Source organism: Canis lupus, chromosome 28 (genome assembly GCF_003254725.2).
Source record: "Canis lupus dingo isolate Sandy chromosome 28, ASM325472v2, whole genome shotgun sequence".
NCBI classification, from domain to species: domain Eukaryota; kingdom Metazoa; phylum Chordata; class Mammalia; order Carnivora; family Canidae; genus Canis; species Canis lupus.
The window spans coordinates 22,394,939-22,422,772 of record NC_064270.1 but is presented as its reverse complement, the minus strand read 5'-3'; the positions used below and the strand labels follow the sequence as shown (position 1 = coordinate 22,422,772).

Here is a 27,834-nt window from a genome sequence, read left to right as displayed (position 1 = left end):
CACGGGGCGCCCCGCAGCCCGGGCCAGGTGCCCCCGGGGGCGGAGCGGGCAGGGCCGTGCTCCGGGCGCCCCCGGCCCGCGCGCCGCCCCGCCGCCCGCCGCCGCCGCAGGCCCGGCCCCGGCCGCTGTCAGCGCCGCCCCGCTCACCGCCGGCGCCGGGCTGCGGGCCCCGCACGAGCGCCGGCTCCGAGGGCCCAGCCCTCCCCGCGCCCGCGCCCGCGCCCGCACCCGGGAGAGCGGCGGCGGCGGCGGCGGCGGCGGCGGCGGCGCCTCCCCGGGCCCCAGCCCCTCGGGCCTCGCCCGGCCCCGCCGGCTCCTGCCCCTCAGGGCGCGCGGGGCCTCCCCCTACCGACAGCCGGCCGGACCGCCCGACGGGCAGGAAAGAAGGCAGGAAGAGCCGACCGACAAACACCCTCCCGCCTCAGCGGCCCCGCGTTACCGTCGGGAGCCCCAACTCCGCCATCCTCCTCGCTCGCCCTCCTTCCTCCTCCTCCTCAGAAGCGACGCTGCCCAACCGCCGCCCCCCGCCCGCCCCTCCCCCACTCGCCCCGCCCCGCCCCGCCCGCGCCTCCACACACTCTCGCTCCCACCGCCCCGCCCCACCCCTCCGGCGCAGGCCAGTCACTCGCTGGCGAAGAAAAGCAGGCGGAGCCAGGCGTGCCGACGCCGCCCAATCAGAGCGGGGCGCTGGCGCCAACGCCGCTGTCCAATCACAGCGAGGCACTGGCGCCAGCTTCCCTCGCCCCGCCTTTTTCCTCTCCTCAGCTGCTCTACGCCCTCTCTCCCGCCCACTGGGCGCCGCCGGCCGGCCGAGCCACCGAGGGAGCCTCCAGCAGGGTAGAGGGACGACTCCCAATCGGAAGTTACTGTTGAAGCTAAGGCAGCCATGACGGATAATGGCACGGAGTTTCCTGGCCTCCCGTCTCCAGTGTGACGTAGTTTTCCCTTCGCCCAAAAAAAAAAAAAAACTCGCCGTTGCCCTGGGCAACAGTCGAGCCGTCTGGGAAGAGAGAAATCTGCAAGTAGGCCCGAAAAAGGACTAACGGTGACCAGACATCCCAGGTCAGACAACTTAATTCCTATTCTGAACTACCTGCCCGGGCTGGGGGAGAGGAAGGCGCAGGCTTCCTGCCCCTTATTGTGCTGGGACGTCTGGTCACTTACCCAGCTGGACAGGAGGTCAGGGTGCCGAAAGTCCCTGTCCTGCCCGGAAGCTGCATTTGGCACTTCTGAATGGGGTCATGGCGGAGGGGTGGGAAGAGCCAGAGCCCCCCCGCCCCGGCGCCCCGGGGATCGCAGAGTGGGGTGACGGTGCGTCGGCGCTGTCCCGCGAGGCGGCCCGCGGGAGACGGAGAGCCGAGGAGGGGCGCCGAGCTCCCAGCCGCTTCCGCCGGAGGAGGGTTTCTTTCCGGGAGGGCCCGGCGGCGGCCGCCCCACCCCCGCCCCCGCCCCCGCCCCCGCCCCCGCCCCCGCCCCCCGAGGTTCCCGGAGGGGCTCGGGCGCGCGCCGCGGGGCAGAGCGCGGGGCAGAGCGCGGGGCTCCCGGGGGCCGGGGCTCCCGACCGCGCCGCCTCCCCCGCCCCGACCTTGGGAGGACGGCGGGTGCTGGAGCTCCGGGAAATCGTTTTGCGTCGCCACCGAGGAAGGAAGGGGGGGGTCCGCCACCGCCGCGGCAACCCCTCCGAGTCTTTATTTTCCCGCCTCCCGTCTGCACGCTCCGAGTGTCGTTCCTCTGGTTTCCCCTCCTCCGGGCGCCTGTAAGGCGATGACTGCAGTTCTGGGCGAAGGTATACGGTCCTGCTCCCCCACGGCCACGCTTCACTAGACAACGTGAGGCTTGTGAATGTGCTTAGAAATGCCGTCGTGCTTTTCACACGTTCTGTCGTGCAGTTTCTTCCGTAGGCCTGAGTCGAGGACTGTAAGTCATCCTGGTCATACCGGGTCGGGCGCCTACAGTTGCCGGGGAGAAGACCGGGAGAACTTGCAGGTAAATGGAAAATTGTATTTGCCCAGCCAGCCAACAAGGGTGCAGACCTGCCTTTTCTCCTTTCTGCTTCCCATACTACCCATGCCTTAGCCAAAAGGAACTAACTACTCTTGTTTCTTCCAAAATGAATCATTGAAGCACTAACCTTTGGTGACTGTTTCCATGCCCCACTCATCCTTGGAGATGTGTTTCCAGATTGTCTCCAGCAGGAAGTAATTTCCCCTGTGCTTACCTAGCACTTTTTATGCTTCTTTTAGGACAACCACTATTTTATATAACAGCTGCTTATGTTTTTAGCTTTACTGCTGTGTTTACATCTGAATGGAATGATTTTGTCTTATCATCTTTATCCTGCACATGATACTGTTTTGGTAAATACTACTAAAAAAGATTGTATATATTTGGTGTCTGCCGGGTGCCTAAGACACTGCCAGCTTCAGTCGATCAAATGCAGCGTTGCTCTTGTTACTCAACCTTTTCTTAGATTTCCCCTCTGAAGTCTTTCCAACATGATTTCTTCCCTCAATTAAAAAAAATTATGCATAAAAAAAGTCAAAAGAATGTAATAAACATTAGAGAGAGGCAGAGGGAGAGCCTGATGCAGGACTCAATCCCAGAACCCCAGGATCACAACCTGAGCCAAAGGCAGACGCTCAACCACTGAAACACTCAGGTGCCCCACGTTTTGCCATATTTATTTCATCCTTATTTTCATGCTTTTTTCGTTGTCATTAAATTATTTGGAAATAGGTTACAGACACCTATTGTTAAGCAGACATTTCTAAGATTTCCAAAATGTACTCCCTAAGAATTATAAAGTTCTGCAAAACATGTTATCATTATCACAACTGAAGAAGTTAATAGCTTCTGCAACAAAATTCAGGATTCTGTCAAGGTTTATGTATTGTATATGGGCGTTGTAACTCTAGCCTTAATCTAGAGCAACTCCCTTATCTTTTTTTCCCCTGTAACATTGTCATTTTAAAAAGTTCAAGCAAAGGTGTTTTTGAATGTCTTTTTTCTTATTTCTTGTAAGTCAGAAGTTTATCTAGAGGCTTGATTAAATTCCGCTTATTTTGCAAGAATACTTTGCAGTATTCATACTTTGCCAATCATGATTAAGCCTTCTCAAATAACTGTATCTACCCATGTCATATGTTGCTAGTTAAATCCGTCCCACAGAAAAAAATAAATAAATAAATAAATAAATAAATAAATAAATAAATAAATCCATCCCCCTTCTCTGCACACACTACCTCCTGTGGTATCCTACAAAGAAGGGTTTAGTGTTTAATCTTCCTGTCTATGAAGAGTAAGTGCTAGCGTCCTGGACTGTCTGCCTATAGTCAAGTGTTGCTGCTACTTTGCCGACACTTGGAGCTGATGCGATATGATCTGCAGCAGTGTACTGATGTCAGCACAGTTTCATGAGTTTCAACTCCTGGCACCCTGAGGATTGTTGATGAAAGATGTGTGGGCCCTGCAATTCAAATACAGATGAATCTTGATGTTATCAAAGCAGATACCAAGGCAACTGCTGGCCATCTGGTATTTTGTGTGAGTAGGATGTGTCATTTTCTATTAACTTAATAGTAGTGTCTGCTAGTGAAGTATACCAGAACCGGTGGCATCATCCAAGTTCATCCAAGAAGAACAGTTCCTGTTCTTAGGCCTAGGCACAGTTCAGAAGCTAGACAACGCACATTTTATTCACATGAGTCTAAATTAATTAGCCAAATTGAACATGTTGCAACATTTTTCTACCAGCAGATGCCAGATAGCAAAACAGAATAGAACTAGTATAGTTTCCAACTACATGACATATGATGTTATTTGGCATCTCCAGATGAATATTATCAGTCCAAATTAAGCTCTGCTAGCAAGTAGGCAGCCGCTTGAGTGAGAATGAACATTACTACTATATATCTGCTGAAAAACACTTACTTTTGGGGCTCCCTCCTTCACCTTTTCTTCATGTTAGTTTACATTCAGAAATCTAATCTGTTTGAAAATTCATCTATCAAGACTCCTGAGTGGCTCAGCAGTTGAGCATCTGCCTTTGGCTTAGGGCGTGATCCTGGTCTAAGGATCAAGTACCTCATCAGGCTCCCTGCAAGGAGCCTGCTTCTCCCTTTATGTCTCTGCCTCACTCATGAATAAATAAATATTTAAGAAAAGAAAGAAAGAAAGAAAATTCATGTATCAGTCAATCTAAGTCTTGAAAAAAACAAAACGTTTCATATTTTTCCTACTATTTCTGCGTAGCCATCCACAACCTGTACTGAGCAGATTGAATTTACTTAAAAGGATCTAAATGAATAAATATTCACCAAAAATTATCCTGTATTGTCCTTTACATAAACACATTGCTTTTGGCATCTCCCTCAGTTCTCAAAGATTGTATTTTTGTTTCTTAATACCTATTAATGATAAAATAGGACATTTGGCCTATAATGTGTTATAGTGGTTCTGTATTCTTCTGAAGTTGTGAAGTCAAGTGCCTGTAGCAATGGGGACGGTAAGGGAGATGGAACAATAGGCAGTAGAGGGGACTAGAGGACTCCCCATGTTCATCTAAATGGGACATTACTTCCCAGCCCTGGCCAAATTTTGCCATATGGGAATATGGGCCCAGTGTTGCCAGATTTGTCAAGAGGAGCTGAAATTTGGACTTGAAGTGAAATCTTCTGGTTTTTAAACATTGGTTCAAATACTTTTTAAACATTTAGCAAGCCAGGAAGACATTTAACTGCATAGGACCAAAAGCTACCAGTTTATGACCTTTGTTTCTTACATGAAAATAGGATTGACACTTACATGAAAATAGGCTAGAGTCTGAAAATACTTAGAAATATGTTTTGCCTTATTTCAGGTGCATTTATTTTTCTAGGTTAAGCAACAAGCCACTTGTCATACTTGTCACCTCCATCAAAAAGCTTATGTACACTAAGCTTCCATTCCTTCAATTACAATTTTAAAAGTTTTTATTTGCCACCAGCTTAAAAACTTGTCCAGTTTCTCAGCCTTGAATCATATTGTGAAATACATTTGCTTTATCATATTTTTAAAATATGTATTTACTATGGGCACCTGGGTGGTGCAGTTAGGTAAGCATCTGACTCTTGGTTTGGGCTGGGATTATGAGATTGAGCCCCCACATTGGGCTCTGTATTCAGTGAGGAGTCTGCCTAAGATTCTCTTCTCCCTTTGCCTCTCCTCCTCCACACATTTGTGCTAGTGCACATGCTCTCTCAAATCTTTTAAAAATATTTTCTTTCAAAATATTCTTTTTTTTAAGGGAATAGTTTGGCAGCACATGCTTTTTTCCCTAAGATTTTATTTGGGACACCTGGGTGGCTCAGTGGGTTGAGCATCTGCCTTCAGCTCAGGTCATATCTCAGGGACCTGGGATCCAGTGCCCCTAGCAGGGCTCCCTGCTCAGTGGGAAGACTGCTTCTTCTCCCTCATCCTCTGCTGCTCCCCCTGCTTGTGCTCACACATTCTGTCTCAAATAAATGAGTAAAATCTTTAAAATATATATATATATTTATTTATTTATTTGAGATAGAGCAAGAGGAAAATGAGCAGGGGGCAGAGGGAGAGGGAGAAGCAGACTTCCCACTGAGCAAGGAGCCTGATGTGGGGCTCGCATCCAGAACGTTGAGATCATGACCTCAGCTAAAGGCAGACGCTTAACCAACTGAGTCACCCATGTGCCCCAGCACATGCCCTTTAAAAGTAAAAAACATAACAAGTTTTTAAAGGAAAATATCTTTAAATAGCTCATGCTGTCTTACAGGTACTATCGTGTTGATAAGGATTCGAAGAATTTTTAGAGTCAGAAGGTACTTAATGGAAAATCTAAAACAGTCCATTACTACATCGTTATTTTATGATGATATGAAAAACCTGGAATAATAAATGTCATGCTGTATTTCTAAGCACTTTTACATCTACTTTTTACTTGAATCTTGCAACCCAGGATAGATAATAAACATGCTTTTTATGAGAAAATCAAACCTATAATTGGTTAAGAAATGTATTCAGGATCATACTAGTTAACAGTAGAGCTAGAGTAGAACCCTGTATCCCACTTGAAGTATAAATGTAAAATAGATTAATCCAAAAAAAAAAGAAAGAAAACCCTCCAGTACAAGCTTCTGTTTTAAATTTTACATTAGACTTTATTATCATAGCTTGTTTAAAATACTTGGAATCCTAGAACACTCTGAAGCATTCAATTTCAAACTTTAAAAATGTAGTTTTTTTACAATTAGAATAAGCTGATAAGTTTAAGATAAATTAATAGAGGGAGAAAAGCATTATGTTGAAGAACTAATGGCAAGTTGGAGTGGTAGGCACATATGGAAGATAACCACGTTGACCCACAAAGTGGCTCCTTGGGGCTCCTAACAAAGATCAGACATTACACTAAGGAGATTTTAGTATGACTAGGAAGACAGTTTTAAAAACATCCAAATCTTGTCTTAAACATTTCTAAAAACAAAGACTTGGCATTGGCATTGGCATTCACAGTGTGTTTCATTTTGATATTTGTATTTTAATTTTGTATTTTTTTTAAAGATCTTATTTATTCATGAGAGACACAGAGAGAGAGGCAGAGACATAGGCAGAGGGAGAAGCAGGCTCCCTGGGGGGAGCCCCATTCAGGATTTGACCCCAGGATCATGACCTGAGCCAAAGGTAGACACTTAACCACTGAGCTACCCAGGTGCCCCAAGATTGTATTATTTCTTAAGTAATGTCTACCCACAGCATGGGGCTCGAACTCAAAACCCTGAGACCAAGAGTCACATGCTCTCCTGACTGAGCCAGCCAGGTGGCCCTCATTTTGATATTTCTAATCTATATGTATATGCTTTGAGTGACCATGAATGAAATTTGGATTTTAGTAACCTATCCCCCTTCTCTGTCTGCCCCCTTGTATGACTGTAGCCTATGTTTTTCCAGATGATTAGATGAAATAGTGTGCCATCTAAAGCTAACAGTCTTTTGACTATTTAACCCATGATCTTGTTCTCATCACTATATTCTCCTGTAAACTAATCTGGTAGGGGGTTGGGGAAGATGCAAAACGTGTAAGCTTTTAAAGTGTTGTATATTTTCTTTTTTTTTTTTTTTAAGATTTATTTATTTATTCATGATAGACAGAGAGACAGAAGCAGAGACACAGGCAGAGGGAGAAAGAAGCAGGCTCCATGCAGGGAGCCCGACGCGTTACTTGATCCCGGGACTCCAGGATCGCGCCCTGGCCAAAGGCAGGCACTAAACCGCCGAGCCACCCAGGGATCCCCAGTGTTGTATATTTCTAATTAAGCTTGAGATTTGAAATTTCCAGTGACATCTTCTTTTAAAAATAATACTAATACTATAAACAAAATCGACAGACAAAAAGCAGTATTTCTTCCTACTAAGATATTTCTTTCAGGATGGTATCAAACATGACAACTGGAATGCTGAATCCTCAAATTAAGGAGAGGGAAATCGAGAGAAAGAAAAACAGCATGTTGGTTAAAGCTATAGCAGAGAGAACAAAATGCAGGGCTTTAGTCAATATGCTGCACTTTACATGTTTATCCAAGATTTACTCTGTTTTACATTCCTCCTCCTCTGCAGAGGTCATTAGTGGTTTAAAACTGCCCATTTTAGTAGAACCTGAAGATGCCGTGTTACTTTATCCTTCATTGGCTTCTACATACCATAATCTCTCCTCTTTTCTAACATTTTCTTAAATGGTCGCGTTCCTGCAGTGGGGCTCCATACTAAATCTGTCTAGGATCATCAGGCCATCCCAACAGATGCAGCACAGAGAAAACTAAAGAGACCATGGCTTTGGAGTCAGGCAGACAAGAATTCAAATCCTGTTTCTTCACTTACCAGTTATGTGATATTTGACAAAATCACTTTTCCTAGACCTGGTCTTAGTTAAATTCAGTATATGTATATATGTATTAGGAGATGCAGTGGGAGATGGGTAAAATGGGTACTTCAATTCTAAAATCACCTCTTTGGGTGAAAGTTGTTTATTTTCAGAATTACTGTAGAAAATCTCTTAAAATGTCTGTATAGTTAAAATACATGATTTTATACTAAAACATTGTTATTCTTAAGCAAACTAAAATTTAAGAGCCATGATGCTAAAGGAAAGAAGCTAAAGTAGATTTCTGGGTATTGAAACTGTTCTTCCTTTAAGATGACCTATAAGGCAATACAGATGCAAAGGAGATGAGTGGAGAATTCTAATAAAGTGTTCTGCTTCCCTATGAGTTTTTCTCCACTCTGTTTTAATAATAAGCCTCTATAACTCTTAATACACGTCAATAGACTTATTTTTTCTAAGAATCTAAGTTTATGACAGTATTGTAATGGCTTAACACAGAATCATCGATACCCATTGAATTCTTACCAGGTGGTAAGGACTGATAATGAATTATGTAATTTAATATACTGTCTAAAGTTAGTGCCATTATAAGCTTTAGGTTCCAGATGAAACTAAAGCTTAGAAAATAAACTTGTTTAAATAACTAACCTGACTCCATATCCTTCTCTTACCCACTACACTGTATTCATGTCTTTTTACCACCTATCCTACCACCGTCTGACATCTTTCCATATCCTTCTTAAGTGATAATATTCATTTCTATAGCTTATACTACTGTACCATTGATTCTCTGGGCATCCAGTCCTTTTTTGCCTTCCTTTTGGACTTCCATACCCAGTGTACCTGATTCTTGGTCTTTATCCTCCCCTCCTTAACCTGTACCTCTTCTGTGTTCTCAACTTCCATGAATACCTTCATTATTCACTCAGAAATGTTAGCTTGAAATCTCAGTCATCCTTGATCATTTATCACCCAGAGGTTGTGGGGGATGAGGGAAATAGTGGAGGATGTTTGAATCTCAACTTCTTATATCCTTTAACACCTCTTGTATCTTTTCCTCTTGATGCTTGTTATCACTGCTTTTGTTCATACCCTCATCATCTTACCTAAATAATTATAGCTTTCTTACTGATCTCTCTGCCTCTAGTATCTCTTCAGTTTTTCCTTTTTGTCTAGAATGTGTTTCCAAAAAACTAACTGTATGTCACATACCCACTCGGAGCCATCCAATTAGCTCCCTTCTGTCTATAGAATATAAAGCCCAAACTCAGGCATGGCACTTAAGGTTGAACTGGCCTCCACCTTGTCAGTCCCACCACAGTACATATACTATATGTACACTGTACTCTGTATTCTAGTCATTTGCCTAGATTTTTTTTTTTTTACGACTCTGAGCATCTTGTTCACTTTATCTAGAACACTGTCTCCTTGCTACACAGCTGCTTCTCTGCATAGTAAACCCCGATTCATGCTTGGGGGACTAACTCTAGTATCACATTTAGTAGTTCTTCAAAGACCAGCCACTGTCACCTATCCTAAACCAAGTTATTTATGGTTTTGGTTTCTTAAGGCACAGTACACATGCTTTTATTAAATTTGGTTATATTCAATTGTAATTATATACTTACATGTTCTCTTTCTCCTCCTTTTCCTCCCCCAAACTCCTCAAAGAGAACTGCTTCTTATCCACTGTATCTCCTTCATTTAGCTGTGGCTGCCACATTATAGGTATTTGGTATGTTTGTTGAAAATAGTTTGCAAAGGAACATATGATCCCAAATTCCTATTACGCTAACATTTATTTTCCATTCTGAAAGAATAATTCCCTTGTCCTGAAAAGAATATCCATTCTACTCCAGTCTTTACTGTCCAGTATATATCTTTAAAGCTCTGTCCTTATTAACAGATATAGAGCCATTAACCTTATTTTTCATCTTCAGTAATTATTTTATCCATGTGTATGTAACTTGTTTCGATAGTTTTTCACTAATAATTAGAATTACTCAATCCAGAATATTTTAGTGTTTCGTTTAAATTCATAAACGTTGTTGAGGTGCCTGGCTGGCTCAGTCGGTTAACTATCTGACTCCTGATCTCAGCTCAGGTCTTGATCTCAGGGTCATGAGCTCAGGACCCATATTGGTTTATAAACATTTTTGTAGAGAAATATGGTAGGAAAATAAACCATTAAAATATGTTTAAGTATGAAAATACATAAAATTAAGTGGAATGATACTAGAGGTTTAGGGAGAAAAAAGATGTGAAATTTCTGACTTAAAGAGTTCTTTTTATTATGGATGATAATAGCTGTCAAACTTTTATGATACTTAGATTATATTGGCTATGTTTTCAAAGGCTAATGTAATGGTATTTTTAAATATGCTGGAAATTATATCTTTATAACTATTTGAACTTAATGATAAATTTATATGTCATTTAGAAATTTGTAAAGAAAAAACTTAGTTTTTTTACCTAGTTTTTTAATTTTTCTGTGGGTGTTATATAAACATAAAATCTGAGGACCACTAACATATATTCTCAGGGTTCAAAAGAACACTTTAGTGCTCTTTACCAGTCTCACACATAAGTTAGTTCTAGTATCAAACTAAATCACCCCAGAAATTTTTAACTTGTCCAAGTTGTAAGATTAATTTATGATATCATTATGGGTTTGATTGATTTAAAGTGTAACCCTTCCTAGATTTTAAGTGTCTTTTAGCTCCCACTCCCACAGCTTAGTATAATATCTCATGACAAAGATTTGGTTTCCCTCCAAGTTCTTCTGCATTAATCTTAGGCATCCAAGTCAATGGCTACCAGTCTGCTTAACTTCATCATGACTTTGAAATGTACTATCAAAACCATTATTTCTGGGACAAATTACAAACTAAAGAAACTATGAGGGAAAAGGAAACATTATTTTCCAATTACCCAGACCAGGAGCTTCAAAAAATGATTGACATTGTATTCTCTAAGCATTAAAATTTGGGTTCTATTAGTGTAAGAATTTTACTTCTGCAAATGTTATGTTTTCTCTTAAAAATATACCTTGATAAATGTATCATTTTAAAGTCTTGCAAATTATGGCTGTTCCATAATTTCTTTAGCCTTTGACATATTGCTAAACATTTTACTATTCAGTGCAGTGCTTTAATGAGCATACTTATTTGTAGATCTTTATACACTGGTGCATTGTTTAGAGCTTGTTACTAGAAGTAGAACATTTGAATCAAAGAAAACGTGCATATTTAGCTGTAGTAGAAAATATAAAATATTAATAGATACTACAGAGTATCCCTCTAAAAAAAAAACCTGTATCAAGAAACCCACCCACCAAACTGCCCATTTCCCTGTGCCTTCTCTAACTCTAGATACTATCAGGCTTTTGGCTTTTTTGCAATTTTAAAAAATGTAACATGCACCACCAAAATGAGGTCACAGTAATTTTCACCTTTATAATGAATCCATCATCATTTTCCTACTTAAAATGCAGTACTCCCCCCCCCCCAGCACTCCTAAATCCTCTTAAACTATTTAATATTCTGTGGCACTTACTATAAAATTACATTATTTCTCTGTCTCCATACTCTAGAGTGTAAGCTCCAAAAAGTTTTGGGTTTCATGTTTTGTTCACTAAGGAACAGTGCTTTGCATGTGATAGACACGAATTTTTTTAAGATATTATTTTTAAGTCATCTCTACACCTAGCGTGGGACTCAAATTCACAATCCCAAGACCAAGAGTTGTCTGCTCAAAAAAATTTAAAAAAAAAAGAGTTGTATACTCTTCTGAGCCAGCCAGGCACTCAGACACACATATTCATTGAACTGACTGACATGGCACTGGTATGATACACATGAATTTCAGTCATGGCTGGTATGGTTTTTCTTTGACCCTATGTCCTAGTGTTACGCACTTATCATACATAATAATTACTCTTAGGAGCAATCACAGCTCCATAGGGCACATTACACCACCCATGTCTGGCTATTAGCAGGCCACCTGGTAAAGAAAGTCCCTTACTCCTGTGGACTATCTGGGCAGTTAATTATCAAGACAATATAGCCTTACCAACGAGGGCCATCCATCCAATCACCACCTTGCTTATTTTAGCCCTTCCCTTCCTGTTTCTCTCCCGCCAATGCCTAGCGGGGAAGCCTAGGACAATAACCAACCCTAGTTAAGCAGACACTCCACCCAGGCAAGTGACTGCTGGCGCTGATCTTCCCCACACCAGACCCAACCCACTCCCTACCAGGCCTTTGGCCCCACACCCTTTACAGTAACAATGGCAGCTTAGTGAAACAGAGAACTAAGGTTTGGTTGAGCACAAGTTTCATTGTTTTCCTCAGACCATATTTTGGATGTGAAAGAGGTTACGAGAGAACAAAAGGATAGCCGTTGAGTTCTGAGTAGCTGGAGTTGCTACTCTATATAGTGGTTCATCTGTTTTGCTAGTAAGAAATTTGGTGATAAAAAATTTTATTATATTCCCTTCACATTTATCAATATCTGTCCTCCCTGTTAGCATATTATGTCAGATTTGCATCAAATAAAGCCTAGTGAATATTTTCATTATGGTATTTTAGTGGAGAGGCTGTTTTTTATTATAGCTATATTCAGACTAATGACAGATCTGCAGTTATTAGCCTTCAACATAAATGTGGAAAAAAGGGAGGGGAAATGATCACTAAGTACTACTGGCAGGCCTAGGTAACAAGAATAGAATGTGGCAGAGTTATGCATTCTAAAGTAGCTGCTTATTGCACTAATCTCAGATTCCAGTTAGTGATGAGTTGCTTTATTCCTGTCCATTCCCTATTTCATCTTCACTCCCAAAAAGAGCAGTGTAGAGGTAAATCCTAATGACAAAAGTTCTGGAAAACAGATAGAGGTTCCTCAGGACTTAAGATGTTCCAGAAAAGGAATTTGAACAAGAAAGAAGAGGCTTCGTGGATAGAGTAGGAAGCTTTTATTACAAATGTCAAAAGTAGTGGGAGAGTGGGACTGAGACCAGAAGCAGCTTCACTTGATTAAAACTAATTTGCAGTGGGCGGTAGACAGGCATCATGCCAGCATCACCACTTTATAAATAATAAATCTTCTGTGGTGATGTTGTGAAAGGCACATGGTAAGGTTGCATCACTATGGTGAAATATCACAGAAGGGGTGGGACTGTCTGGAGAAGCATCTGTGTTTGGAAAAGGATCATGCTACACATTACAGTCTAGTATACCTTGAATACACAGCATAGCAGTAATCTGGAATGTAACCCTGCAAACAAATGTCATCAGCCAGTTGGTACACGCTGCTGTCTTAACAAAATACTCAGGGTGAAGGTATTTGCTGGCACTTTAGCATATAGTATCCCTGTAATACAGGAAAGTAATAAACCGAAAGCAAACCTCTCACTTGTTCAAGAGCCAGTTTCACCCATTTGTATTGCTTCTTTACAGATGTCAGCTGTGTAGCCAGTAACTGATCCTATAAAGCTTGTCATTATAGCAAAGAGATTAAAGTAGACATCAGGGAGAAAGAAAAATGTGGGAACGTGTACCTACTACCTCCTCTTTTTTCTAACTACCTGCCTTCCCCCACTTTCCAAATGGTAGTATTTTTTACCTGATACATCATTCATTCATTCATTCTGGGAGATGCTATCAGTGAACCAAATGGCCACATATAAATGCTTTTGGTTTTCTTCAGCTGGTATCAGGTAATTATGACTTAAAAAATGAAGTCCTACCAATTTTTCACAAGGGAAAAAAATTTAGAACATGTAGCCTTACAAACTAACACCTCCACTGATTAAAGAATGTTGACCAGATCTAAATGCTTATGTGAACTCGCTCAATTTTGTTTCAATGAAAAGACCCACAGGAAATTAATACAAAAATTATGCAAGGATAAGATAGTTCATCTTCTATAGGAATTGTGATTTTACTTTTTTTAATTTTTTTTATTGGAGTTCAGTTTGCCAACATATAGCGTAACACCCAGGTGATTTTACTTCTTAAACTACAATGGAAATACCTCAAGCAGTATGCTTTGTAAATTAATTCTTGAATATTAATAATTGATTTCTCTTTGAAGGAAAAGACTTAGCTGTATCCAACAATTCAGATATGGCGGAAATGAAGTCCATGTTCCGCGAAGTTCTTCCAAAACAAGGTATCTAAATCACAAATACTTAGGTCATGGAATATTATAGGAACCCTAAATAAAAAGTAGCAGGCATGGCAGATAGCAGGCCCATTAGCTAAAATTTGTAACTCTTTTGCATCCTGTATGCCATATTTACTGTCCCTTTTATTATGCTTCTTTTAGGTAGTTAGAACTCATCTATTACTTTTTTCTCCAGCAAAAGGATGACAAGTGAAGCAATTTCTTAAACCTAAAAATCCTTATACTCAAAAAATGAAATTTTCGTGAAAAAAAGTAGTATTGTAATTGACCATAATGTTAAGTAAGGTCTGAAAGTGGGGGAAAAGAAACCCACGTCAAGCAGTTGTTAAAGGCTGATGGTTTAAGTTCAACACTCAGTAATGAATATTCGTATTAAATTAATACCATACTTTTACTAAGTACTCTTATGCACTATGTATTTCTCCTAAGTCTTTTTGCAAATTAAACATCTGACACAAAATGTTCTCTCTCATAGGTAGCTTAGAATCTTAGGCAGGAAGTTAAAAATGTCATCCTTATGAACTCCCTAGTATTAAATATTGATATATTTGAAGTAACTGAAAACAAGAGTTTTCATTGACAGTAGATTAAGTCTTTAGACCTTCGTTCTAGCTACGAATTCAAACCACCGTACAACTGAGTCATCTCACTAAATTATTTCTTTTTAAACTTAGGGCAGTTGTCAGTGGAAGATATAACCACAATGGTGCTGTGTAAACCCAAACTTTTACCCTTAAAATCTCTGACTCTGGAAAAACTGGAGAAAATGCAGCAAGCAGCCCAGGATACAATTCGCCAACAAGAAATGGCAGAAAAACAACAGCAGCAAATCACTCACTGAATAACTTAGCACTTTTACAGAAATACCTACCTTACTATTAACAATAGACAATTATTTGCATCTGTGTGCTGAAGATAGTGAAACTAACAGTACTTTTAAATAATATTAAAAATACCCGAGACTAATGAAACTTGTGAATTTAGACACTCTGGTTTGTATTGTACTTTGAGTAATTAAAAAACTTTGAACCCAAATTTTATAGTTGTTTTTTTAACTCAAGTTTTTAGAACATAAATTACTGTTCACCATTCCTACTATCAGTCTTGTAGATAACATTCTTAGGCACAAGTGACTAAATGCAACTTCTATATTCAGATAATCTGTACATGTTTATTAAAAACTGAATTTGAAGATACATTCTAATCTCATACAAAGTGTTCTTGGGCTTTTACATTACTTAATTTTAAAACTTGTATTACGAATTTTGTGTTTCATGTTTAAGGCTATTTTGCCTGACCAACTGGTCCTACCAATAATGACAAAATTGTTATTTCTTAAATTGACTTTTAAGAAACCTTCACTTATCAAGTAGTCCCTGAGCTTTTAATGATACTGATTTTAAGGACTGAAGAATTACCATGCTACCTCTTATCATCCAGGTATCAAACACAAAACCCTAAAAATAGAAAAATAGGCACTTGAAAGAGCCCATGAGATAAATATGAACATTAAATTTGGAGTTTTAGTTCTAAGAGACTGCCTAACCCTGTAACGGGCATATTCCTAAGAATACCTTTGTAAATTCTGAATATAATTCTCAGCTGGTTGCTACAATCAGTAATAGAAAATTTAAATTAGCATAGACCTTGAGGCCTTGCTGAATAATTAGGCTCTGCAAGAGAGGTTAGAAATGTGCTCATTCTTTAGAGAACTATTACTTATTGGTAGCTACTATCTTCTCAGACACTGAATAAATGCAAAAGTTTTTTGGTAGCTACTATCTTCTCAGACACTGAATAAATGCAAAAGTTTTTGAGTCTCTGAAGATAATTTTTTATAACACAAACATTAGTAACAAGTTAAGAATGATGAAAGATATATTTTACAAACTTCATTGAGCTTTATAGATAAGATCAAAAAACATGTATTCATTTCCCACAGATATTAAAAGAATTTACTATTATACTTTTTGATTTAAAAGTTTGCAAAGACCAAAGTTTAAATTCACTAGCTTCAAATATGCTCCCCGATAGGATTTAAAATTTGCTGTGTAAGATAAAAGTTTTTAAAAAGGCCTAAAATAAATGTACTCCCAATAAAGAATCAACACTGCTTCACATGTTTTATTTTGTCATACATTCTTTTAGAACCGGGTTCATTTTTCCAGTTTTGTAGAAAAATAGATGTTCCAGCCACCATTTATCTAACTGTCTAGTCTTTAAGACCAATCAATATGTTCCCTGGAAAAATGAATAAGTCTTATGACTAACTCATTTTCTTACAATTCTGTAAGACAAAGAAATAACTTTTTTTTTTTTTTTTTTTTACTCCCAAAGCACAGTATTCCAACAGCAGCAGCCAACATGGGGTTTTTAGCAGCTTAACTTCACCCCCTAAATAAAGCTTTGTATAAACCAGTGATTTTACTACAAAAACACTGTCCTTGAAAGAAAGGAGTGGCAGTCAGACATCAATGCAAAACTTGGAATGATTAGGTCATAAACATGGCACTTACAAAAGGTAGCTTATGAGAATATTCCACTTAAGAAGTGGTTACTCTTCTGTCCCTCAAAAAAAAAAAAAGAAAAAGAAAAAGAAAAGAAAAGAAAACATTTCCTTTAAAAATTCCCCTTAAATTGTAAGTTTATAAAATTTCAGAAATGCCTTGTACCCAAAAACAAGTGCTTCAAAAAAAAAAAAACCACAAAAACAAAACACCTGTGCTAACAACTCTTACAATTCAGATATATTTATATTTTTTAATAACATCTAAGACTGTAAGAGTTCTTATATTCAGTAGCTTTCTGGTTTAAGACGACCTCCATCTCCTTCACTTACAAAACGTTTTCTGCCCCTGTAACGGAAAGAACACAAACGTGAAAATGGATACCAATTTTGACTAAAGACCAAAAAGAAACAAAAGAAAGCCCATGGGTTCTTTTGGTTAGTCATTAGGTTAAAAAAAAAGAAAAAAAATGAGCGTGCCTCTAATTCTTTTGAAAAAGACTGTTTCCCTGCTATATATCCTAGAATATAACAAATTAAATGAACTTGCTAATCTAAGCAGTTTTTAGTTAAATAAAAGCTTAATTATTGAAATAAGTTCATTGTCCAAATGGAGTCATGTTAAAGTTAAAATATAAAGCAAACATGCTATTTAGAATTTTAATATTTCCTTCAATTATGCTTTTAGTATTTAAAAACTAAACATGAGTCAAAGACAACATGATTTGGAATTATGCAAACTAGAGCTACAGAACCTATGAAAATATCCATGTTTAAAAATTTTTTGTAATTTTCCCTCAAATGTAGAAAAGCCATAACCTGTACATGGACAAACAAATCAGAACCCAATTAATTCTGTTCTATGCCCCATTTCGGGATTCCTGCTATTTCAAACTCAAGAGGCCTTGCTTCATACTGTAACTACACTTAGGCTGTATGTAGCTATAAGCAGTAGCAACAGTTGACCAGCAGCCTAAAGCAATAAGTGGAAAACAGTTTGCTCAGGACTAGCCCTCATTCTCTGACCCTAGACCAACATGCGCAAGCATTCAATACCACACACAAATATGCACTTCACTCAACTAAACTAATGGGTAGAGGATTAAAAAGTCAAAATTCTACGGCATAAAAAGAACATTTAGGTATCTCCTTAACTGATCCATGATAGTAAAAGCCACAGTAGAAATGACCAGTTAGACTTGTGAACAAAGGCTGAAAACCTTAAAAAGCTAGTGCCAAAGTGCTGACCCCTTTTCATAGTTTAAGTAGAAATCAGCTACATTTTCCTGCACATAAAAGCTTCAGACATAATATTAGGAAACTGAAATGGGGAACAAAGCAGTAAGTAGCAAGAAGCAAGAACTCTTACCAAAGTTGACAGTTTTTACTTGTATATACTACTTGGCACATAAATGATGCCATCACCAAGCAGAGATCTATTTACGTATTTTTAGAGACCTATATTTTCAAACATTTTTATCAAAGTTATTAAGCTCTACCTTTCTCCTCTCTTAATGGCTTCTAAATTTTGTAAAGCAAAAGACACTACCAGGAACTATTTTTCTGAGATTTAATTCTCACAATCCACTTCAATAAAAACAGACAAAGCTTTGTAATTTTTTCAGATTAAAAATTACAAAAACAAAATGTTCATAAAGCAGATGTACACAAGCCTAGCTATCATTTATATCTATTTATTTATAAACTTCATTATAAGTTTTATTTTAGCCACAAAAAAATTCATCAATATCTCAAAGAGATCCTAGTAGTGCAAACAGATCATCTCCAAAGAATCATGCACATACACTTGTCCAATTAGCCTCAATTCTCCATTCCATGAAGGAGCAAAAAGAAGCTACATGGAGTACAGGAGGGAGCCTACATCTTTGAAGCCAGGAAAGGTAAGGATTCATCCTTGGCCTCTACTACGTGTGACCTTAGAAAAGGTATATTACACTTCCTTAAACCTCAATTTTCTTTTTTCTTTTTTTTTTTAATTTTTTTAAACCTCAATTTTCTCATCTTACTGGCAAATAATATCTACTCTGAATATTTCAACTACTTAGAACAGAACCTAGTACAAAGAACTACTACACAGAGTTAGTTTCCTTCCAATGAACCAAGGGTTCATGAAGTACCCCTTTGCCCAAGGGCAAAATAAACTTCGCCCTTGTTTTCCCATATGCTCACAACAGATGATTTTCACTCTTGAGTGGCTTCAGGGGAGATAGTGTTATTTTTCTGGAATGACAGAAAATTACCTTAGCCTTCCAAACATGCCACCAATATTTTACGTGGAAAAAGTAATAACATACCTCGAAGGACAAAGATCTCTGAGTTGTTTGGAAATTATTCCAGCCTGAAAACATTCTTCTACAAATCGCTCAAGCACAGAGTATGAATGTGGGACATCCAGATTAATGTCCGGAATTTCATTGTAAATTCTCTCATAACCCTAAAACAATAAAATTATATACAGAATTGTTAGCCCAGACGAAACACATAATGCCATACAACCCATCATTGTCATCAAGCTACAGTTAAGGCCTTAAATGTCCATAAAATTAGACTGATCTAATCCAGATCTGATCCTTGAAAAATAGACAGTACGTATATTTTCTTTAAAACTGTTCTCTCAAAAGAGTTTAGGTAGATTTCAGACATTGGACATATTTCTTCACTATCTACTTCTCTATATACACTTACCACACTTTTTAAAAATGTAAGACAAGAATCTCACCAATATGAATAAATTAAATGCTTTAAAGTATATTTGTTAAAAGATCATGTTCATGTTTGTTGCCAGATATAAAATAGAAACTATCATAAAACTTAAAAGCAGAACTCCTGAGGAAGAACAATCACATCTTAAAAAAAAAAGAAAAAAAAAAAAAGTTAAAAAACCCAATAAAGTGTTACGTTCCAAGAAATGGCTACAAGAGGTCAAATAACCACAACCACTAAAAACAAAAAAAACAACACTATAGAAACAGTACTATTAAACATACCTAAAAGAACATTTCATTGACAACTCATAATCTTTATTCAAACACTTGACATTTAAGGTGTAAGTCTAAAAAGTATTCAAAATGTTATACTTACTCTTTTCATTTGGTCTAGAGTAATGGTAGAAGATTTCCAAAGAGATTTTAATAAATCCAAAATCATCTTAAATGTACTTTCTCCAGTTGACTCTAAAACCATTACAATGGCCTAAAAATTGAATGAACAAATGTTTGGTCATTAATTCATGTAAGAAACTGCTCCTAAAATGTATCAGATCACTTTTGTCTGATATGTAATTTTAATCATTACAAAAATTTTTTTAAAAACTTACTCCCTGAACATTAAATTTTTTAAAAAAGGAAAAAAAAAAAAAGACATATACTCCTAAAGAAGCATTCAGTCATGATGGTTCAAAAAGGAACACTTAATAATTCTCTTTGGAATGTCACAGTAATCTTACTTCATATACAAGCTCATGGTGAAAATGAGGTACTTCCAATTCCTTAAGGCAATGTTCAGCTTCAGATATGTCTCCAGAGAGTAAATACTCTTTCAGCAGCATATCAATCTATCAAATTTAAAAATTGAAATGTTAGAATTCTTAATTTTTATTTTTTAAAGATTTTATTCATTCATTTTTTTAGAGAGAGAGTGTGAACGTGCCCATGCACATGTGGCACAGAGGGGCAAAGGCCAGAGGGAGAAAGAATCTGAAGCAAACTCCACACCCAGCACAGAACCTGTGGTGGGGCTCCATCCCACAAATGCCAGACCAGGACCTGAATCAAAACCAAAATTCTGATGCTCAACCAACTAAGTAACCAAGGCACCCCTAAAATTCCTAATTTTTACCAAAAAGAACTGCTTTTTGCCTATATGATTTATTTACTCTCAAAGCAGATTACAAACAGCTGTGTAAGAACATAGAGACTTGACACTATTACAAGTTTTTTTCATAATTAAAAAGTAAACCTCCAATTTTTAAGTGGTTCATAATTATAAAGAGAATACAGTGCTTCAGTGTGTCTTAATGATCACTGAGATCTAGTAGTCTTTAGATGTACGTGGCTTGCGCTGTAACCATAGTACTTCAGTGCTCACTATAAAACAAGGGATTTTAAAGACCACTAGAGGGCACTGACTGAAAGTCTCAAAATATATTTTTAATAAAGTGTCACAAACTTTCACTTCCATCAGGATGACCTTAAACAGTGCACTAGCAGCCAAAAAATGAGTGATGATAATAGAGCTTTACTATACAGAGGAAAATGTTTATATACTTTCTCTTCTCTACAGCTAAGGATTTGAAACCCATTATCTAAGATGTTCATCAGCAATTCTGCTTCTAGTTGTAGCTAAAGAGGCAAGACTTGACTTTCTTGTTCAAACACAATAACCTCTATGACTCCAGAGAAAAGGTGAAAAAGTTTTCCAGCACAAGCACTTCAATCAGAATGTTCTTCCCTATAGTTTTAACTGCCTGTTAAAATCACCTCTGCACCCAGTACATGCTCAATGAATGCAGGCTGTTAAATAATCTCATTTAAGTCTCTTTGACTTCAACTCCTGCGATGTATTTTCATGAAAGGTAAAATAAAATTTGATCAATAGAAAACATCCTAATAATTCCTATTATCCTGCTTTAGGAAAGTAAATATTTAAAGCATGGCATTTGACTAAAGTGTTTTTATTTTATAATTATAAGGTAATACATTTATTATTTAAATTATATTACTTATTATAGTTTTATAACTTTGTTATGCAACTTAAAGTATTTAAATGTTTCCTATCGGGTTCCATGCATTTTTCTAGAATAATTATTTTTTTAATATTTTATTTATTTATTCATGAGAGACACAGAGAGAGAGGGAGAAACCCAGGCAGAGGGAGAAGCAGGCTCCCTATGGGGAACCTGATGTAGGACTCGATCCCAGGATGCCCTGAGCCAAAAGCAGATGCTCAACCACTGAGCCACCCACGTGCCCTAGAATGATAAATTATAAAAACATGTATACATTTCTAAAAGTCCTCTTGGTCCAACTATCCTCCCATGTAAAAATAAATGACAATCCAGATCATGTCAACCTCACACTCCTTTATTGGTAGTTTTATTTCAACTTTTATCTTGACTATTTTTTGGTTGAGATAATTCACATAAAATAGTTTGGCAGTCTCTCAAAATACTAATTTTAGGGGAGTACTGCCATCTTTTTTTTTTTTTTAAGTTTTTTTTTTTCTTAGTAATCTCTACACCCAGTATGGGGCTCAAACTCATAACCCTGAGAGCAAGAGTCACAAGCTCCTCCACCTGAGAAAGCCAGGTGCTCTGACCATTATGATCTTAACGATATTATGTCTTCCAATCCATAAACACAGGATATTTGGATATCTTTCTACTTATTTAGGTGTAATTCATTTCAACAATGTTTTGCAGTTTTTGTGTACAAGAACTGCACTGCTTTTGTTAAATTTATTCTTAAGCATTTTAGTATTCTTTTTATTCTATTGTAAAAGCAACTGTTTCTTAATTTCACTTCATATCATTCATTGCTAGTGTACAGAACTAGAACTGAATATTGTATACTGATCTTATATTCTACAACCTTGAATTCATTTATTTTGTTGACAGTTTGGTTGTTTTCATTTTTTTTTTTTTTTGTAGATTCAGATTTTCTGTATACAGATCATGTCATCTCAGAACAAATAGTTTTACTTCTTCCTTTCCCATCTAGATGCCTTTTATGTAATTTTGACAAACTGCTGATATCTTGACTGTGTTTATACCTCAATCTTCCTAACAACTTGAAAAATTTTTTAAAAGCAAATATTGTGATCATGATATTACAAACACCAGCTTATCTACCTTAAGATATAGAAAAGCAAACTGGTCAAAAATCTGTACTTTCAGCTCCTTAACCCCCAAACTAGAAACGCATATCATTAAAAGATTAAATATCAAAACTCTAGTCACATGAAAAGATTATACTAAAAAATCAGAAGCACATGAGCTATAAATCTTCTAATTTTCTTAACAATCTGCAAAAAGATTAAATACTTTTTCTCGTTTCCTGTTACAGAATATTACTTTATTGCCAGAAAAAAAATCCATAGATAATAAATCTTGCATTTTAATGCAATAAATAATTTTTACTTTTAAAGCATGCATACAAGTAGTGAATTTCCTTACAAAAATTTACTACTCTGATCTACCCTAGTGTTCATAATTCATCACTTATGATCTAAGAGTATCCAGTTTCAAACTATTCATATATAAAAATATAGTTCTTTATTGAATAACTTAGGAAGTCTTATTTTGACAGTATCTGAAAAATTTTAAATATCAATATAAAAAGGATTTCAGGCATTCCTTTGAGGTTCAAATACAGCCCTCCTTTGAAAGCCCTTTTAACTTAGTCTTACTTTTAAGTCAGAAACCATAAAAATTTAATAACAATTATATAATTATTGTATAATTTATAGCACCAGGATATAAAGCCAAATATATGAAGGTTATCCAATTTTCCATCAGTAGCTTTAAGCCTGAACTTAATTTTTCTCTGCAAAAATGCCAGCTAGAGGGCATAGTTTACTTATCTAAAGAAATACATGTAAATTAAGTTAAAGACAATACCCAGTAGTTACCTCTTTAACAAGATGATTAACAGACTGCTGTCCACCTCCAGAACCCCACACGCTGTCTTTGCGCTTTCCACCTTTAGACATACTCAGGAGCACAGTAGCCTTGTCCAGAGCAGCTCTATCAAAAAAAAAAAAAAAAAAAAAACCACACACACACACACACAATAACAACAAATATCTGTGACAACTTGGACATGTTTGAGGCTGATTTAAAAGTTTTGTTTTTGTTTTTTTTTTAAGATTTTATTTATTTATTCATGAGAGACACAGAGAGAGAAGCAGAGACATAGGCAGAGGGAGAAGCAGGCTCCCTTCAAGGAGCCTGATGTGGGACTTGAACCTGGACCCTAGGATCACACCCTGAGCCAAAGGCAGATGCTCAACCGCTGAGCCACCCAGGCATCCCTAAAAGTTTTCATGTAACATGAAAGCAACCTAAAACTCAAAAGTCTTTTAAAAAGCAACTTTTTAAAATAAAAAGTTGGGAGCAAAAAAAAAAAAAGTTACTTTTTTCATTATTCTCATACTCATTTTTATTTCTCAGTCATAAAAAACTAAACTTATTACAAAATAATTATACTAAGAAAAAACATTTTGCATAAAACTTAACTTTTACATAGATCTACGCCTTCCCACCAGGGCAATCATTGTACTCTGATCTGCGTAGTCCTAAAAAATTAAGTTAAGATCTATACCTAAGATCTAATACATGGCTAGGACCAAATCTATGTTTCTAGAAAATTCTAAAAATCATACAGATGACTCCCAAATATTACATTTAGCTTAAATTATACCAAAGACCAAGAGTGAAAAAACACTATTTCCTAATATTGCTGTAGCAGATAAATATAAAATAGGAAATAGGGCTCCTTTGTTAATACTATCCATCTTATCAGAATATTAAATAATTACAGAACGTAAAATCTTGAACAGACCTTAAATATTCTCAGTGCAATCTTCCATTTTATAAATAAGGAAACTGAGGCCCAGGGAAGAGAGGTGTGACATAAAGGTAGCTGATGGTTTAGCTAAGATCCCAAACTTCTACATTATAATATATCTTCTTCCTGTTAATATCATGTCAACAATCTCTCAATTTTAGCAGTGGAGAATGCACACAAATGACAGATGTCTACAATGTCTGATTAATTCAAATATCATTTCAATAAATCCTGTAGAATTTTCCCCTTTTGAAATTCTAAGTAGGAAAATTAATTTACTTACCTAGCCTGTACACAATCTACAGTTCCTTTGTAACTATCAATATAGGTATTACATAAAATTCCATCTCCAACAGCTCTAGCAATAAACTGGCCCACCAACTACAATAAGAAAAAAAAAAGCTATATAAAACACCCTAAAATAAACCTTTACAGGACACAATTTCTAAACACACCAATGATGAAGACTGACTGAATTACACAGTCAATATCTAAGACATGTCGGAACATTCAAAGACATCAATTTAGCACCTGCTAGTTATGGTTGGCTTATGCTCCCACATCTTAACCTTCAAGATAAGTACCATAGGGCAGACATACATCAGTTTTGCTCAATACTGAATTTCCCAATACCTGCCTGAAACATAGTATAGTCAAAAATATTTGTTAAGCCAATGGCCTAAATTCAAGAGAAAACTCTCTTCTAGAATCAAACAAAAACATAGGACTAGGTTTTCTCAAAAATTCTTTGATCAAAATAATTTATTGTATGGAGAAAACTTTGTGTAGAAGTTTCTATCTAAAAGTATATTCATAGAATTATTTATGTTTGTTGTTGTTAAAGTCAGCTCCACATCCAATGTAAAACTTGAGCTCATGACCCTGAGACCAAAAGTCACCTATTCCACAGATTGAACCAACCAGGCACTCCTTTTCATAGCATTATTGCTTACAAAAATTAGAAACGACTCTAGTGTCCAACAATAAGGGTATGGTTAAATGATACATAAGATGGTATACTATGTGGTCATTAGGGAATACATTTACCGCATTTTATGGTGTAAGAAAAATGAAGTTTATAAAATAGCACATACAGTATAATTTCATTTTTAAAACAAAAAATACAAGGATATATAAAAATCATACATGAAAAATCATACCCACAGAAAGTAAAACAGATTTAACACCAAAATGTTAATAGTTAACAATGGTTATTTTTGCTGGCCTTTCTTCCTTTTGACTTTATTTTTCAAAAATTCTATAATATGTATTTATGTAATCAGGTTTTTAATATGAGTATTGCTATAAAAAGCAAAAAAAAGTCCATACCTGAATCATAGCTCAATACCTTACACAGACTACCATCAGTCATAGGAAAGTATAACAGAAACAGAATTAACTGACCTATAACTCTATTCCTAAATTAAACTCCTACCTTGATTTAAAACTTTGGTCAATAGCAGCAATTTCACACATTTTCATTGTCAAACCAGAAAGTCACATTATAGTATCAGCATGTATCAAATCTAATAAAAATATAAGGCTCTGAGGACAGAATCTAAACAGCAACATAAATCATGAATTTTCTAATTTCCCCACAAAGCTATAAAAGAGAACAGACTTATTTATGATTCTTTTTTTTATGATTCTTTTTATAGTAAACATCACTCAAGCCAATTCAATCTTCAATTAGAACAATCTACATATTTTTGAAATCCTAGCTCATACAATAGCTTAATCACATATAATAGAGAATATAAAGACAGCAAAAGCAATGAACTACAAACTATACAGAGCATGGGTGGAAAAGCAAAATATAAAATTATAGTATGATGAAAACTGTGTTTGAAAACGAAAAAGAAAAGAAAAACAGCTAGACAAAAATATACTAAAATGTCAGAGGGCTATTTTTGTGTGGTAAAAAATACAGGTCATTTTGTCCTCTTTATCTACTAAAATTTCCTAGGAACATGAATTATTTCTATAATTGGAAGTGTAGTGGGGAAGAGAATGAATAAAAAGAAGAGCCATACAAACCTGTGGTGCTCTAGGAGTATCCAATGCCAGTTCAGGTAGATCTTTCAATAATTTGTCAAATGATTTTTCTACATCATTTGTGCTCATTACTGTCCCACAAAGGTCAGAAAGCAGCTTAGATGTCATTTCTCTATGACTAGCCTTTCCCTCCAATGCCAAGGACACTGCCAACACTGGTACCCCACTCTTCATTTCACCAAGGTTTAAATCTCTTAGCATTTCCTATTAAAAAAGGAAAAAAAAAAAAACTAAAAAGTATGTCAATTGCTTTTAATTCAATATAATTTTATTTTTGAAAATTCAAGATTTTATCCATATATCCTTACCTTTTCCTCTGGAAGTAATCAGAAAAGCAGTCAATTTTGTAGAATAGGATAAATACATCTTTCTTTCTATGCATATAAATTAAATGCTGATCCATTTGGCAAGCTTTAACTATCTGAACATCACCGAACTCAAGAATGTGAATTATACCTAAAACAGTATTAAGCTATATACTGCTAATAAGTTTGATTTTAGGAATTAATTAACCCTGTGTCTTATAATTCTAAAAAATTTTTCTTATTTAAATAATCTCAAAACCAATATGGGGCTCAAACTCACAACCCCAAGATCAAGAGTCACATACTCTTCCAACTGAGCCAGTCAGGTGTTCCTAATTTCTAGGAATATTTTTTCTATGAATATTTGTGGTAAGATTCATTTCATATTATCATAAGCTGTTTATAGTCTACCTTTCCTCTAAGTTTTCTCTTCCCACTAAAGTTTACTTTATACTGTTCATATAAGTTTAAAAGAAGATCTTAAACCATTGTTTTTAAGTCAAGTTATTTCTTTAAATGCTGGGATTAAGTCAAATTTTCCTATTAAAAATATAATAGCAGCTGCTAATACTAACTACTGTATATAATGTATCAAGCATTGTAACAGCCACTTTAGTTTCTATTATCTTATTTAAGACTCAACCCTTTCAGGGAGGTATCATCATACCCAAAGTAATGAAAAATTGAGTATTTGCTAAGGACATATAGCTGGAGTGGCCAAGTTGGAAGTTGAATATAGGCAGTATGTCCCTAGAGGCTAACTTGTAACTCAGTTACTCAGAGTAACTTAGAGTACCTTCCCTTTTACTTATAGATCTATCAAAGTATTTAAACCATGTTATACAGCTATAAGGGTGCCAGAACTATTTTCACAGCCACCTAATGCTGTCCTTGTTAACAGTTTCTTCCCACTGAATTTCATCTCCTGAACTGTGCTTGCACTGACTCACTGCCTTTAAACATGATACTTCTCAGAACACCTGGGTAGCTCAGTGGTTGAGTGTCTACCTTTCGCTCAGGGTGTGATCTCCATGTCCTGGGATGGAGTCCCACATCAGGCTCCTACAGGGAGCCTACTTCTCCCTCTGCCTATATCTCTGTTTCTCTGTCTCTCATGAATAAAAAAATAAAATCTTAAAAAATAAACAAACAAACAGGGATACTTCTCCTTTCTGGAAAACTCTTCAACCATCTTACCCTGGCAAACTTCTAATCACTCTTATGTAGCTCAGAATCATCTCAATTTTATGCTTCCATAACACTGCGCTTATAGTACTACTCAGTTAATAAGTATACATAGTATACCAC

General features: G+C 37.1%; 3 protein-coding genes across 10 annotated transcripts in view; 1 reads left to right on the top strand and 2 right to left on the bottom strand.

The window, feature by feature from the left end:
* SHOC2 (SHOC2 leucine rich repeat scaffold protein) overlaps positions 1–1,306 on the bottom strand; it is a 96,498-nt gene extending 95,192 nt beyond the window's left edge. The window contains exon 1 of one of the 4 annotated variants that reach the window (XM_025467182.3): positions 1,165–1,306. The gene's annotated coding sequence lies outside the window, so the exon portion shown is untranslated. Of the gene's footprint in view, positions 1–439; positions 592–1,164 lie in introns of those variants that run through there. The other 3 variants (XM_025467181.3, XM_049103096.1, XM_049103097.1) reach the window with 3 other exon arrangements.
* BBIP1 (BBSome interacting protein 1) overlaps positions 728–27,834 on the top strand; it is a 29,259-nt gene continuing 2,152 nt past the window's right edge. The window contains exons 1-4 of one of the 3 annotated variants that reach the window (XM_025467190.3): positions 728–1,062; positions 1,902–1,986; positions 13,982–14,059; positions 14,749–15,109. In XM_025467190.3, the coding sequence (XP_025322975.1) occupies positions 14,014–14,059; positions 14,749–14,915 (213 nt within the window). In that variant the 5' untranslated portion in view covers positions 728–1,062; positions 1,902–1,986; positions 13,982–14,013 and the 3' untranslated portion in view covers positions 14,916–15,109. Of the gene's footprint in view, positions 1,063–1,241; positions 1,787–1,889; positions 1,987–13,981; positions 14,060–14,748; positions 15,110–27,834 lie in introns of those variants that run through there. The other 2 variants (XM_025467188.3, XM_049103099.1) reach the window with 2 other exon arrangements.
* PDCD4 (programmed cell death 4) overlaps positions 16,172–27,834 on the bottom strand; it is a 28,416-nt gene continuing 16,753 nt past the window's right edge. For all 3 annotated transcript variants that reach the window (XM_025467185.3, XM_049103098.1, XM_025467187.3), the window contains exons 6-12: positions 26,204–26,425; positions 24,450–24,547; positions 23,229–23,343; positions 20,047–20,154; positions 19,683–19,793; positions 18,896–19,035; positions 16,172–16,929 (exon numbers count right to left, since the gene is read on the bottom strand). In XM_025467185.3, the coding sequence (XP_025322970.1) occupies positions 16,869–16,929; positions 18,896–19,035; positions 19,683–19,793; positions 20,047–20,154; positions 23,229–23,343; positions 24,450–24,547; positions 26,204–26,425 (855 nt within the window). In that variant the 3' untranslated portion in view covers positions 16,172–16,868. The remainder of the gene's footprint in view (positions 16,930–18,895; positions 19,036–19,682; positions 19,794–20,046; positions 20,155–23,228; positions 23,344–24,449; positions 24,548–26,203; positions 26,426–27,834) is intronic.